The following is a 14,838-nucleotide window of genomic DNA, read 5'->3' on the forward strand; positions in this document are numbered from 1 at the left end:
AATTAAGATATTGCATGTATTCAAAGATTTGGTGCACAAAAATTTATTCCCACATGCACCACCTTGTAAAATATCCTGCCAGTGCCCATGCCTGGGACTCATATTTGATGGCATGAAACCTCACTAATTTTATTTAAATTTTTGGCAAACATGTAAGAAGTGAAATGGGGGGGAGAGAAACTGAATTATTAGTAATTAACTATAGGGTGTGCTTTATATACTATAGCAGTTAATAAAATACTAAAAGCAAAAAATTATTCATTAAGTCAACTGATCTTTATTTTTCACTCATCAGTAATGCTGTTCCTCTTTTTACCCAATGGTCTGCTGAATGCTGGCCACATTTTAGGTCCACACTAACCACAAATGATGACTGGTTGTTGGTTTCTGTCCGTATTGGATAATAGTAACATGGGCACTGGTATAGTCCTGTAAAATATATTTTTTCATAACTTTTAAAAAATAAGAAAAGTTGAATGTTGAAAGAAAATAACATATTCAACATAAATTCTGCAGTTAAAAATATACTTATTAAAGGCATTTAGAAGGATGAAATACAGTAAAAGCACAGTTAGAAACACAAGATCACATTTTTAATATAGTAAATACAATGTTGAGAAAAAAAGCACTTCCACACTTGTTATTTTTATTTGTTATTTTTAGTTTTTAGGAGCATTAGCAACTTAAGGCCATATTGCTCCGGGATATGCGGTGGTCATTCCCTGACCTTTCCGCATCCTCCGTATTTGGTGGTGACGGGCTCGAACCCCGGTCTAATCAAGAAGCATGTGCTACGCACTGCTGCTCCTTCCCACCTGGCTACGGAGGCGCCCACTTCCACACAGAAACTTTTAAAACTAAAAGACAAAACAAATAATTTTGTTTGTGGCAAAATACGAATTTAATTTTTAGATTACATCATAATTTAGGGGTAGAAAGGAGTTTATGAAAGAAGTTAACTTACATACAAATTAGTGCAATAGCATCATTCCTTTTAGCCAACTACTTAAGTAGTTATGAACTGGCATCATTTAAGTAAATCTCATATTGTAAAAACCTGTGAGGATTTAGCCCTAAATTACAATGAAATCAAAATTGCCTTACACCATCACACATATCTCACACTGTGGAGTGGCACTTCCATAGCCAGGTGGGAAGGAGCAGCAGTGCGTGGCACACGCTTCTTGATTAGACCGGGGTTCGAGTCCGTCACCACCAAATACGGAAAGGTCAGGAAATGACCACCACATATTCACGGAGCAATATGGCCTTAGTTGCTAATGCTCCTAAAAACCAAATAACAAACAAACAAAACAACAATACTGTCGAGTTATACTTCGCAACTGGGCTGTCATCATTGCAACACCAGGGTACCTACCCATCCACTGATGAGAAGCCAATAAGCTCCAAAATGGTGCTGTATGGGTGGTGGTATCCGCCAAGAATAAGTAACAATAGTCTTCTCCTATGGTGAAGCATTATTTATTCAGGGGAGTGCAATATTATGGTAAATCGTGAAAGTATTCACAATGTGAAATATACTTAAATGATGCCAATTCGTAACTACTTAAGTATTAGTATTAGCAATGGCCACATGGTGCAAGGAAGCCTATGGCTTATGCTGCACCAGCCAAAAAAAAGCCAATTTTTTTTTAAAACTGTGTTCAAGTATAGGGACTCCATACTTGAACACAGTATTCCAAGTGTGGTCTAACAATATACTTATATAATGGGATTACGATGTCCTTATCTCTAATCGCAATTGTTTGATAAATCATCAATAGGGCACCATTGGCCTTCCTTGCAACCAGTCTACAATTCTTGCAGAACTTCATTTCTGACCGTATCATAATACCCAAGTCCCTTTCCTCCACTACTGGCTTTAGTTCAACTCCATCAAAGAGTATAAGTTATTTTTGGGTTACTGTTCCCCAGGTGTAATACCTTACACTTTGCTGGATTAAAGCATAGCTGCCATTTTTCCGACCATCCCTGAAATCTGTCTAGGTCACTCTGAAGAAGCTCTGCTTGGCGGTGATTAACTACTCTATCAATCTTAACATCATCTACAAATTTAGACATGCCCTCTATACCTTCATCGATGCCATTTATGAAAATCAAAAACAACAGTGGTCCTAATGCTAATCCTTGGTGAACCCCACTTCTTACATCAAAACAATCTGAGGAATATTCATTTATCACAACCCTCTGCCTCCTGCCCTGAAGCCATCCAGTTATCCATCTAAGGATTTTCCCTGTGATTCCAACCTGTTCCAGCTTATAAAGTAACCACTCATGTGGGACTGAGTCAAATGCTTCGCTGAAATCCAAATAAACAATGTTAAAACTATTCCCTAAATCCAGCTCATGAGTGACCCTGTGAAAATAGCTAACCAGATTTGTAAAACATGATTTTCCCATTACAAAACTACGCTGAGTATCCTTCAGAATTCAATTTATATCTAAATGATCTTATGGTTTTCCCTACTACTGAAGTTAGATTGACTGGCCGGTAAGTTCCCACATCACTCTTAGAACCATGCTTATGTATTGGAGATGCATTGGCATTTTTGCAATCCAACGGAATCACTCCCAAGTCAAGTGATGCTCTCATAATTAACTCAATGGTTCAATGCACTCACTTGCTGCCTCTTTTAAGATTAGAGTATATGACATTAACCCCAGGAGCCTTACTGGCCTGTAGGCTCGAAAGATTTTTCATTAAATAAACGTGAAATTTCAACATCATTAATTACATTATTTTCAACTTCGCTCCCATAATTTCTCATTGATATAAAAGGTTTTTCTTCTTTAAATATCGATTCAAAGTAACTGTTGAGTTCATCTGCAATTTCAGCTGGGATATTTAATACTAATAACCAGACTGAAGGGAACAAAAGGGTGCTCTTACCTAGAAAGCCATTTCCATTATATGAGGGTCCTATCTGGTTGTCCTCTTCTTTGCATTTGTATATGCGAAGAATTCCTTATCACCACTATTTGCTCTCTTTGTCAGCGATTTCTCATAATCTGCTTTTGCCAGCCTAACCTTTTCTGTGGCACTATTATTTCTAGGTAAGACCACATTTTCTGTGGTCTTACCTAGAAAGCCATTTCCATTATATGAGGGTCCTATCTGGTTGTCCTCTTCTTTGCATTTGTATATGCGAAGAATTCCTTATCACCACTATTTGCTCTCTTTGTCAGCGATTTCTCATAATCTGCTTTTGCCAGCCTAACCTTTTCTGTGGCACTATTACAGATAAATTTGTAGCTGTTATAGGCTTCAGTACTTTTTATTGCTCTGTAACTTTTCCATGCCATCTTTTTCTGCTCAAGTAATCTGGCAACTTCCTTATTCATCCAAATTGGAATCTTCCTCATGGAGTAATTTTTTTAATAGTATATAAGCATTCAAAGCTTCTGTGATTAATGTTTTAAAGGTATCCCATACTTCAATTGTATTTGCTCTCTGTGAGATATCTACTCAGTTAATAGAGGCCACATAGCATCCTTAAGCCATCGTAATTTCCTTTCCTGAAATTATAACCCATTCCTTTGCCTTTAACTACAGCTACCTCTCTCTCTTCATTGTCCACCATAGAACTCTATGATCACTTCCTGCTACTGGTTCCTGTACCATCAGCCCTATTATGTCATCTGGTTCATGGGTGATGATGAGGTCTAGAGTATTTTTTTCCCTAGTACTTTCTCTGACATGTTGATACAAATAACAATCATTTAGTTGATTTAAAAATTTTGTTCCCCATGTGGAGTTTCCTTCCCATTTTCTCCAATCAATTAGAAGCAAATTGAAATCACCCATAATAAGACATTCACACTTACTTGCCCATTCCATTTGAATGTAGAGGCTCACATCATAATCTTCACTATCATCTGGTCTGTAGATTACTCCCACTCTCATTATACCTTTGTTTCCAATTATCTCATACCATACAGATTTTATACTAGCATGCAAAACATCTGAATCTGGGAAAGATTTCATCAGCTCATGCTGATTTTTTTACGAAGCATGGTGCCACCACCCCTTCTGTTTTCCCTATCCTTTCTAAATACATTATACATACCATATTGAAACTCATTATTCCGTATCTCCGGGTGGCACCACGTTTCAGTAAGCCCTATTATGTCAGTGTTAATTGTCCTAACAAGCAGTTCGAATTCACTTATTTTATTGATGACACTTCTGAAATTACAGTATAAACAATTAAGACAATGTTCTTGTATAGTTAACTACTCTGACACACCACTTAAAGTTATTTAAGCTCGCTTCCCTGGCATTAAAAACGTGTCTTCTCTCAGAAAATCTTGATAATACATTCTGTTGCAGTAACAAAGAAGAATTCTTGAAGTATGTGCAAGTGTTAATATTGGTCAAAGTAACACTTGAAGTATGTGCAAGTGTTACTTTGACCAATATTATCAGATAAACGCATATCTATATTACCCTTGTCCCCCAAACTAGCAGTTCCCCCGAACCTTTAAGGTATCCTTAAAGGTTCGGGGGAACTGCTAGTTTGGGGGACTCTTTGTTTAAACCCTTTGTTTAAATGTATCCTGTCTCTACAAAACAGATTCCTTTTACCTACAAGTGCAGGTCAAGCTGAAAGAAATTTCTCCCCAAAAACCTTGCAGAGTCCAAGTCTTGAGTTAATCCACAAGGCTTTGTGGATTAACTCAAGCATATAATCCCTCCTATTGTTCCTGGGCAGAATTGCAGACACATAGACATTGTGACCTAACTCACGGCATGGTCCTATAAATTTCTTCAGCATGGTCCTATATTTGTCTAACAAATTGTCAGACAATGTATGTTTAATGTCATTAGTCCCCACATGGTTAATAATACAGCAATACCCTACATAGCACTGATAACTGGTACCTAAACTATTCCGTGTTATGGGAAACTGTGCTGATTGAGGTATAATTATAATGAGTTTTAATTGAATGCATACCAGAGAAACAGTCTACAAACAAATTATAATAAATCTATAAACAATTTGCACTTGACAGCCAATTAAAAGGATTTGAAATTTAAAAAAATATTGAAAAAGTTTTATTAATGAAAAGGTAACATCATGTGAGATGAGAAAAAAGCAGTTATTTATTTAGGTATTTCAATAATGAAGTCTGGTGAAGCCATCTCTTCTTTATCTAGTCTTTGTAGCATCGAATCCCGTCTTGTAAAATTTGCCGTATCTTGATGCTACATTCAACATTCGGATATCCATTCTTAATCACCTCGCAGGCCACGTCAACCCCCCCCCCCAAAAAAAACTTTCTCCAGTTCTTCTGATGAAAATTGTTTTGATGGCACTTCAGAATCGTTTTCCTCTTCTGCATATGCAGTTTGTTCGTCAATTTCAAGGAGAGTTGCATCATCTAAATCATTTGCATGTGAGACAATGAGGTCATGTACGTTGGCAGTGTCCAAAGTTTCGAATCCCAAGTCTTTTCTGACCTTCACAATGTCTTTGGAAATTATCTGAACTTGCGATTCAAAACCAGTGAAATCATTTACCAAATGGGGCAAACATGCTGCCAAACAGAACGCATGTTGTTGGCAGTGATTCTAGCCAAGATGGAGATATATTTTCTATCGTATTTAAAGGGGTAAAAAATAAAATTTGAAATGAAATGTTTGAAAAACTATCATGTCGTCTCGTCAGGATGGAATTAAGAATACTGAACACCGTTGCACATTGCAGCTGACTGCCTGAAGGGAGCTAAAGTATCATGTGCATGGTAGACAATAGAGTTGGCACCGCAGCATATATGTATAGTACCTGGCTACGACAACACAGCATATATGTATAGTACCTGTCTAGGCTATTGAATGAGTTTTAATATGTACAATAAATTTTCGATTTAAACTTAATTGAAAACCGTGTTATAGTGAAACCCGTGATGTTTGAAGCCGTGCTAAGCGAGGTATTGATGTATTCTCTTTACCCCCCACCTTAAAATCTGATAGTCTGTTGGCGACATCATTAGTAGTTGCTCCTGACAGACATATCCTGGTTCTAGTCCATCTATCCTTATTATAAAAAATATTTCCCATTTCCCCAAAAATGGAGTTTCCTAACAGAACTAAGTCCTTTTGAACCAGAGTAGTAGTTTGCACTTGGTTATTCTGTTCTGGGTCCCAAATCGGGAGTGCATCACTTGGTAGGTTACTAGAGTCCTGAGTCCCTGACGAGCTCCCAGTTACATTATTCTTGAGGGCAAGCACCTGTTTTTCCAGTGACTCAAATTGTTTTAGCAATGCACCAAATTTTAATGCGGGATTAATGGGATTAATGTGCTTGCGCAAATGGTTGTGTTTGTGCTCCTGCAAAAGTGAGCTAAATGAATAGTTTCTAATGAATCTGCTCCAACATTTTTATACTGTTTGAATCAGCAAGTTATGTTCATCACATCCATCAAGAAAGAAGAGGTTTTGGAAAGATGGTTTTCACGCTATAACGAATGAAATTTATGTTTCCTTTCTACAAGGCATCTCAGATCATTTCCATAGGTGCCCCAGAAGCTGGGAAGCATCAATGAAAGGATTACTCCCTCGCAGTATAACCAAGGTCAGTCACTTTACTGTTTTTGTCCGATAATAGCACGCAAGGTCACCTGCCATTGTTCTTAAAAAGAGGACTGAGCCTTTCAAAAGAGCCTCTGCTAGTTAATCTGCAGTGGTGTGAAATACAGAACTGTTGTTTAAATTTAGGAATGTTGTTAGGAATGCCTGTTGCTTAAATTAGGAATCTACTAAGTATATCTTTAAAATTCACTCTTTGAATGAATTGTAATTGAATTCTGAAGAATTTTAACTAAAGTTCACGGATACGTTGTCAAAAATTATTTCAGATAGTAATAATTCTGTGTTGTATATCTCATAATTTGTATATTCATATTTTGTGTATTGTATATTTTTTATTGTTTAATCTCAAAAGAAATTCTGTATACTTATTCTTAATTACAATGGCTCGGCAAGTGCATATTATTTGCCAATTGTGCAAAAAGAAAAGCAAAGACTTCCTTCAATGCAATGCGGAATGCGGTCTTGTGTACTGCATCAAATGCATAGATATGTCAACTGCCAACTGGAAAAAAATGTCACAGGCAGCAATTGACTCGTGGAAGGGCCTTTGTTGTATAAATCACAAGCAATCAAAGAAAAAGCAGATGAAACATGAAAATAACTTAGGCTCCAGCCCAGCTGATCCCTCAAGCCCTCCCGACGATGAACCTCAGCGTTTCAACTGTCCCTCATCGTCAATGGATACTCGGCAGAGTGGGCTATCCGAGGCCATACCTCATGACGTGACATCAGCGCAGACAAATCACTCCTTCTCTGACCTCCTTAACCAAGAAGTTTCACAAGATGAAAATCCAAATGAGCTGACCACAAAACTCATTTTTCAAATCTTGGACACTCACAAATCCATGATGGTCTCTATTTTTGATGAAACTAAAAAAATCAGATTGGAAAATGCGCAATTGCGTGAATTTAATTATAGTTTAATAAAGAAACTTTTGTATTTGACAGATCTTATTCGAAACTCCAGCAGGTCAGTAAATCCTACATACAATTGGATGAAACCCACGGAAAATTCCACTTTCCAGCCAACCCATGCTCCTGTTGCAGAAGCCACTTACGCATCTATTATAAAGCAAACTCCATACCCTCCAGTATATGCTCCTATCCCCAGTCGTCTCAGAAAACATCTAAGGACGTTGAACAAACCGCAAATCCACTCCTAGAAGATGTCATTTCCTCTAGGCAGCGGACAGATCTCATCGGAAGACAGCGGAATCTATCTGCCTCTAATCACACAGGCAGACGTCAACATCCTCCTCCTGTTGTGGGAACAGCCACCAACTCAACAATCAGAGCAATCCCCAGAACCAAAAGTTCGACCAAGGGTATTTTTGTCTCGAGACTCGAACCCCAACTCTGGGATAGAGAAGTAGAGCAGCACATCAGAACGCAGCTGCACATAGAAACAAAGGCAATAAAAATGATTTCTAAACACGAGTCGTACAGCTCTTTCTACATTCAATGCCAGCAAACAGACTTTGACGAATTACTGAAGGACCACTGTTGGCCTGTGGGAACTATCATTCGGCCTTTCTACGGACGACCCCCTGTCCCTGGCCTAGGTTACCAGGGACAGGGACAGCTAGTGACTTAGCTATCGAAACAAGTGAGTATGAATGACAATCCGTACGTTTTTAAGACATCCAGGAATCTCTACAGGAAATAACGTCTACAAATGATTCATCTGTCTCTTCAGCCTACCAGAATTTCAATGATACTAACTCTTGTGAAAACATCTTTCTACCCTGTCACTTGCCAACAATTAAGCCAAACAACTTGTGCTTTACTGCAGCATCAAAAGATGCAATTACTGTATTCTATATGAATGCACGCAGTCTTGTAAAACATAATGATGAAATCCTCGCTCAACTGACAACATGGAATCTGCATCCAGACCTGATGGTTTTTACTGAAACCTGGTTCTCTCCTGAGGTTTCAATCCAAATTCCAGACAACTTTCTTTTTCAAAGTTGCAGAGGTGATTCAAAAGGTGGTGGAGTTGCTATTTATGTTCATAGTCATCTGTGATGCTCTGCCTTTCCTATCTCAAATCTTCCTGATCAAGCTTGTGAACTCACTTTTATCCGCATTGCCTCTTTGGTGATCGGGTGTCTATACCGACCTCCTTCAGCTTCAGTTAACAGCTTCCTTGTAACTCTTGATAACACTCTATCTTATTTCACAAGCAAATCCTTAAGCCTTCTACCGATTGGTGACTTTAATATTAACATTCTTCAAAGCTCATCCTCTCAGGTGTAAGACCGCCTAGATGTCATTACTTCAAATGGTTTCTCTCTGTTCTTACTGATGGAGATATCCCAACTTTTTTTTTTTTTTTTGGTAGTTGTTGGCGCATTGGCTTCTGTGGCCATAATGCACCTTCCAAGGTTTTTTCAGTACTTTGATCCAAGCCCGAGGTGGGATTTGAACCCGCGACCTTTGGGTTGCCAGGCAGGCACTTTACCCACCTGGCTAGCCCGGTTGGCCAATATCCCGGCTAGAATGGGAGAGCCCCACAATTCCCTTCTTCACTTCGCAATTGGGGGAATGCTCTCTCACGTATGCAATACTTGATACAACTATTTTGGATCATCGTCCCATCTTAATGGTAATCGAAAATGAAATAAATGAAGCAGAGATCATGTATACTTTCAAATCTATCACTCCAGACTCTCTCAATCAGCTTTGTCATGACCTGCAGCAGTCAACGTGGGATGGAGTGCTTGCTACAAGTGATCCTGAAATTGCAAAGAACTGCTTTTTTAAGCATATCCTAAATAGCTATGAAAAAATACGTGTCATATATCAGGAGCCCAGGGAATAAAAAGGCCACCAGGCCAAGAGGGAAAATATGCCTGTTCATCTCAAACAAGATTTGTAATATGTTAAAGAAAAGAGACAACTTTGCAAGAATTGCTAGAGCAACAGGAATCGAGGCAGATAAAATTAAATACACAACTTACAGAAACAAAGTCACTGATTGCATTCGGTCAGAGAAAAGAAAATACTATAGTTCTCAACTTACAGGTATCATAACAAGCAAGAAAAAATGGACAGTTTTGAATAAACTATTACCGGGAAGGAAACTAAAATCACGACACCATGTTGGAGATGTAGTTGAAAACGAGGTACTCATTTCAGATGACGAGCTAAAAGCTACTGCCTTCTGTAACCATTTTAATTCAAGTGTGAATAACCTCTTTCAAGACAAACTTGACTTCAGAGACAATGAAATGAGAGAATCTGCCAAGTACTCAGTCAGAAACTTTTTTTTCTCGTTTCTCTCTCCGATAAAGAGATTTTAGAAGCAGGAAATCAATTGAAAGAAAAGGGAGCCCCTGGCTTTGATGAAATATCTCCATCTCTGCTGAAAAAGGTCCTTAGCTCAATTCTTATGCCACTGAAGTATATATTCAATCTCTCCTTTCAATCTGGTAAATTTCCTTCTCAATTCAAAAAAGCAATAATCATCCCTGTTCCAAAGGGAAACCATTGTAACTCCATCAACAACTTTCGACCAATAGCTCTGCTCTACTCTCAGTTTTTGCAAAATTACTCAAAAAAATTCTTCATAGCAGACTCATGGGTTTTCTTGAAGAAAATCAGCTCATCCACCAACAACAGTATGCTTATCGCTCTAAAAGATCCACTGATCTTGCAATTGTTGACTTCTGCTCAAGGATCATTGACAGTCTTGGTTATTTGTTTTTTTTTTTTTTTTTTTTTAGGAGCATTAGCAACCAAGGCCATATTGCTCCAGGGATATGCGGTGGTCATTCCCTGACATTTCCGCATCCTCCGTATTTGGTGGTCACGGGCACGAACCCTGGCCTAATCAAGAAGCGTGTGCTATGCACTGCTGCTCCTGCCCACCTGGCTACGGAGGCGCCGACAGTGTTGAAAAGGGTCACTATGCTATAGCACTGTTTCTTGACTTATCTAAAGCTTTTGATTGCATAAACCATACTATTCTACTTAACAAACTCAATAACTTTGGCTTGAGAGGGAAAATTAACCTTCTCCTTGAAAACTACCTTACCAATCGGCCATTTGTCATAAGAACAAATCAATCATACTCTGACATCTGTTATTTCTCCAGGGGAGTACCTCAAGGCTCACTTCTTGGACCTATCCTATTTGTTCTTTACATCAATGAATTTCTCTCTCTTCTTCCATCTTCTCACCTAGTAGCGTATGCCGATGATATTTCCATTCTAATCACAGATAAAGACCCTCATTAGGGTCTTTATCTGTGATTAGAAATTAACTCAATCTCTGCCTTGCTTTCTGTGATGCATAATTGGCTTCAAAAGAATCAGCTTATACTGAATCCAGAAAAATCAAAATATATGGTGTTTAGAACGAAAAACAAACCACTAAATATTGATTTAGACGTAACATACAAAGAAAAACAACTTGAAAGGGTGAATGAAACCAAGTTTCTCGGAATCTGGCTAGATGATAAGCTAAATTGGGCAAAACAAATGATAACCCTATGAAAGAAAACTTCGTCACTAGCGGGAATACTCGCTAGGGTGTCTCCTTCTCTTCTCAGACAAGTATTCCTTTCTTTAATTCAGCTGCACCTCACCTATGGAATCATCTCATGGGATACCACCAGCCAAGAAAACTTCGCGGGAATCAACTCCATTCTCAATTGATGCATTCGTTAAATTTTGGGCCTTCCCTGGAACGCATCGGTTAGTTCGAGATACAAGGAAGTGAGACTCCTAAGCGTCTACCAGCTATTGCAGAAAGCCGAGGTGATCCTTGTTTACAATGCTATGAAGACAGCAGACTTTCCTCCTCTCTTCAGATCCTTTTTCATAACCACAGATGAAGAAGAAATATCGTACAATCTAAGAAATGAAGCCAACCTGAAGATTCAGCTTTTTCAGGAAAGCCATAGGTCAGAAAGGCATAAAAATACAGAGGTGCTAAAACCTGGAACAAAACTTCCTGCAAAAATCAAAAATGTCACTTCACTAAATCAATTCAAGAAACTACTAATTGAACACATCACCAGGGATGTGTGATTCAAATTACCTTCCACTCAACTCCTGGATTTTAAAAACACCAACATGGAAATAATGTACAAATGTTAAAGGAGGCAGTTGGCAAACAGTTTGTAAATTTCTGTGCATGTATCTCATCATTTTTATTTTTCTCTCCTCATTTAATTGTAAAAAATGTCCACAAGAAGTCTTCTGTAAAGAAATGTACAAAAAAAAGCTCCAATTTATTTATGTATTTTTCTGTTGAAAATTACCTGTACAATTTTCAAAACTGTACATTTTTTCAATTGTATATTTGTATATTCATAATTTTTTTTAAGGGAACACCCCTAAAAAAGCCATTAGCTTATGTGTTTCTCCCTCCCTTTTTTTGCTGTTATCTCCCAAAAAAAGTGTAACATAAAATAGGGATAAATAAATTATTATTATTATTTAAGTTAAGATTGGTACACTGTTTACAATGGTGACAAAGAAAAGAATCTCCAGGTGAGCTATGGTTATCTAGGTCGACCTTGGAATACATGCCACAAGTTCTGGAAAGGATAAAAATCATGACTCACCCAAAAAATCGCCATCGGCTATTTCCATATGAGTCATGGTACCCTCTGACGAACTGTTCAAGGTGGATATTATAACAACCACTGTAAAAATTTACCAAATATTAATAAAAGAAACTTTCAAAAATTCTATTTATAATATTAAAAAAAAGCAAACTATTACAGAAAAAAAAAAAAAAAAAGACATCAAAATAATCCTGCTCTAATCTCCTCTTATCTATACTTCTTTGCTATTGCTATGAAGAGCTCCACAAGTAGTTGGCCTCATACAGAAATGATGCTATTGCACTAACTTGTATGTAAATTTCATTTTTGAAATAGTTTTAAATAGAATGTTTTCTCTGCATTAACTTTTACAATTAACCATCAGGGAATGCCGTGGTATCTCCAGTGAACACAGTGCTCGGACATGCTCACTTAGAAATGACTACAAATGTCCATGTAGTTGACGTAAAGTAATTAATATCACTTTTAATCAGACATTGCCATCCATAAGGCAAATCTCTTATGGAAAATGGATTTCCCTAATGGCTAATGTTTATCTGATTAAAAGTGATATTAGCTACTTAGATTGATTATGTGGACCTTTTGTAGTAATTTCTAAAAGAGCACAAGTCTCAGCAATGTCACCATTGCTGGAGAGACTACAACATTCCCTGACAACTGACTGCAAAAGTTAACACGGAGGAGCACTATATTTAACTGTTTCAAATAGTGCAACATTTGAAATGTTTTCTTCATTTTATCAATTATATTAAAGTTCCATTTTGACAAGAAAGGGGCTCACATCTGGTGAGCATGGGCTTGTACACCCAGGGTCCTGAGCTGGATATCATCATCCTTCTCTTTCTTGGTGATTCCTTTGTACTTCTCTCTCTCTCTCTCTCTCTCTCTCTCTCTCTCTCTCTCTCTCTCTCTCTCTCTCTCTCTCTCTCTGAGGATAACTCAGGAAATTTTTTTTGGCTGGTGCAGCATAAGCCTAAGGCTTCCTTGTACCATATGGATAATAATAATAATAATAATAATAATAATATCAACTATTATCACATGAACCTACTAGCAGGACTGGAGTTTTGGTTATTTGTTTAAAAATAGTGCACTTCCAGGAATTTGTTAACAGCAAAATTTGTTGTACCTTAAATATTAATATTTTGTCATATTAATATCAAAATTAACTTAGAAATTTTTTTATTTCCAATTGGATTGAAATGAATAACTGGCATTGGAGAAATCAATTGCATTACTTGTGGCAGTTTAAATTCTGTCATCAGCTAAATACATAGAAGGACAAAACAGTCCTCAATTTAATAATGTTTCACTAGGTTATAAAACAGCAGTATCGTGCAAAATAAGAATGGTGAAGGGAGGGGGCAGTTCGGATTACAGCTAGAGATTGAGCTATGGATGAGCTCAGGACATCAACTGTAATGAATGGATGATGAATACAGTTAGAAATAATTTGGTAAAATTCTGAATAACTGATGCCACTAAACATGTTGGTAAAGTAGTTTTCTGTTACCTGCACACTGGAGGGAGGGAGGGAGGGAGGGAGAGAGAGAGAGAGAGAGAGAGAGAGAGAGAGAGAGAGAGAGAGCGGCTAGTGTTTCCATGCCCACCTCTTGATTAAATCCTTGTTGAATGAAAGACAATCATTATATCATATATTTTATTTACTTTTGACATTTCTTTTTATTTACTAAAGGGTTACTACATTTTTTTTTTTTTTTTTTTTATGTAAACCCCAAACACAAGAGGTATTAGAACCTATAGTACTTAGTACCGTGCTTGGGTTGGAGGTTGAGAAGATAAAAGAAGACATTTGTTGATACTGGACTTGAACTTCTGTAGACTGTAATTTTCAGGAAATATGTATGAAGGAGAGTTGTTCCAGAAAATGGCAGTTGAATGAATAAACGAGGAAGATGAAAAGTTGGTTCTATGAGTTTGAAGTTGGACAGTAAATGGATGTTGGCTGGCAGCTGCACATGTTCAGACTGTTTTGAAAGAGAGAGCAGGAATTATAGAAGCCAATTCAGAAGAACAGTGCCCATGGAAATATCTGTAGAAGAGGCATGCAGCAGAAACAGTATGTCTATGAGATAGCGAGTGGAGAGACTCTGTTAGAGATGAATCATTAATTAACCTAACTGCCCTCTTCTGAATGGAATCTAGAAGCCTGAGAGAGGTTTTGGGGGCACCACCCCAGATGTGGGAACAATATTCCATGGTAGGGCAGATTTGCGATTTATACAGAGTGAACAGCTGTTTGGAAGAAAAGTAACCAAGTTTAGATGCAGAGGAAGCAATATTTGTAATGTGCTTGTGCCAAGAGAGATTAGAAGTCGGGATATCATTTTGATTAGAAATCGGAGTGTCACCAAAGATAAGCATAGGAGTAGAAGAATCCTTTTCGTGAGATATAAGACAAGACTGAGTTTTAGAAAGATTAGCATTAGCATTAGCAGAGGCATTTGATGCAAGAAAGCAAGCTTATGCAGCATCAGCCAAAAAAAAAAAAAATAAATAAATAAATAAAAAATAACCACTTCCACTTCACCCCTCTGTTCGTTCAAAATACCTGTCCAGCTGAGCCTTAAACTTATTTAGGCTATCAACCTCCACTACAAGGGATGGAAGTCTGTTCCACCAACCA

The 14,838-nt window shown here is 37.7% G+C and overlaps 1 protein-coding gene across 1 annotated transcript in view; it reads right to left on the bottom strand.

Moving 5' to 3' along the window:
* Window positions 1-277: 277 nt before the first annotated feature.
* Window positions 278-14,838, bottom strand: part of kl-2 (dynein heavy chain 2, axonemal kl-2) — a 1,174,416-nt gene continuing 1,159,855 nt past the window's right edge. The window contains exon 79 of the mRNA XM_090369487.1: window positions 278-429. Coding sequence (XP_090225613.1) covers window positions 278-429 — 152 coding nt within the window. The remainder of the gene's footprint in view (window positions 430-14,838) is intronic.

The sequence above is a fragment of the Mastigoproctus giganteus genome, chromosome 1 (assembly GCF_048544385.1).
Source record: "Mastigoproctus giganteus isolate SK-2022 chromosome 1, ASM4854438v1, whole genome shotgun sequence".
Lineage (NCBI taxonomy): Eukaryota > Metazoa > Arthropoda > Arachnida > Uropygi > Thelyphonidae > Mastigoproctus > Mastigoproctus giganteus.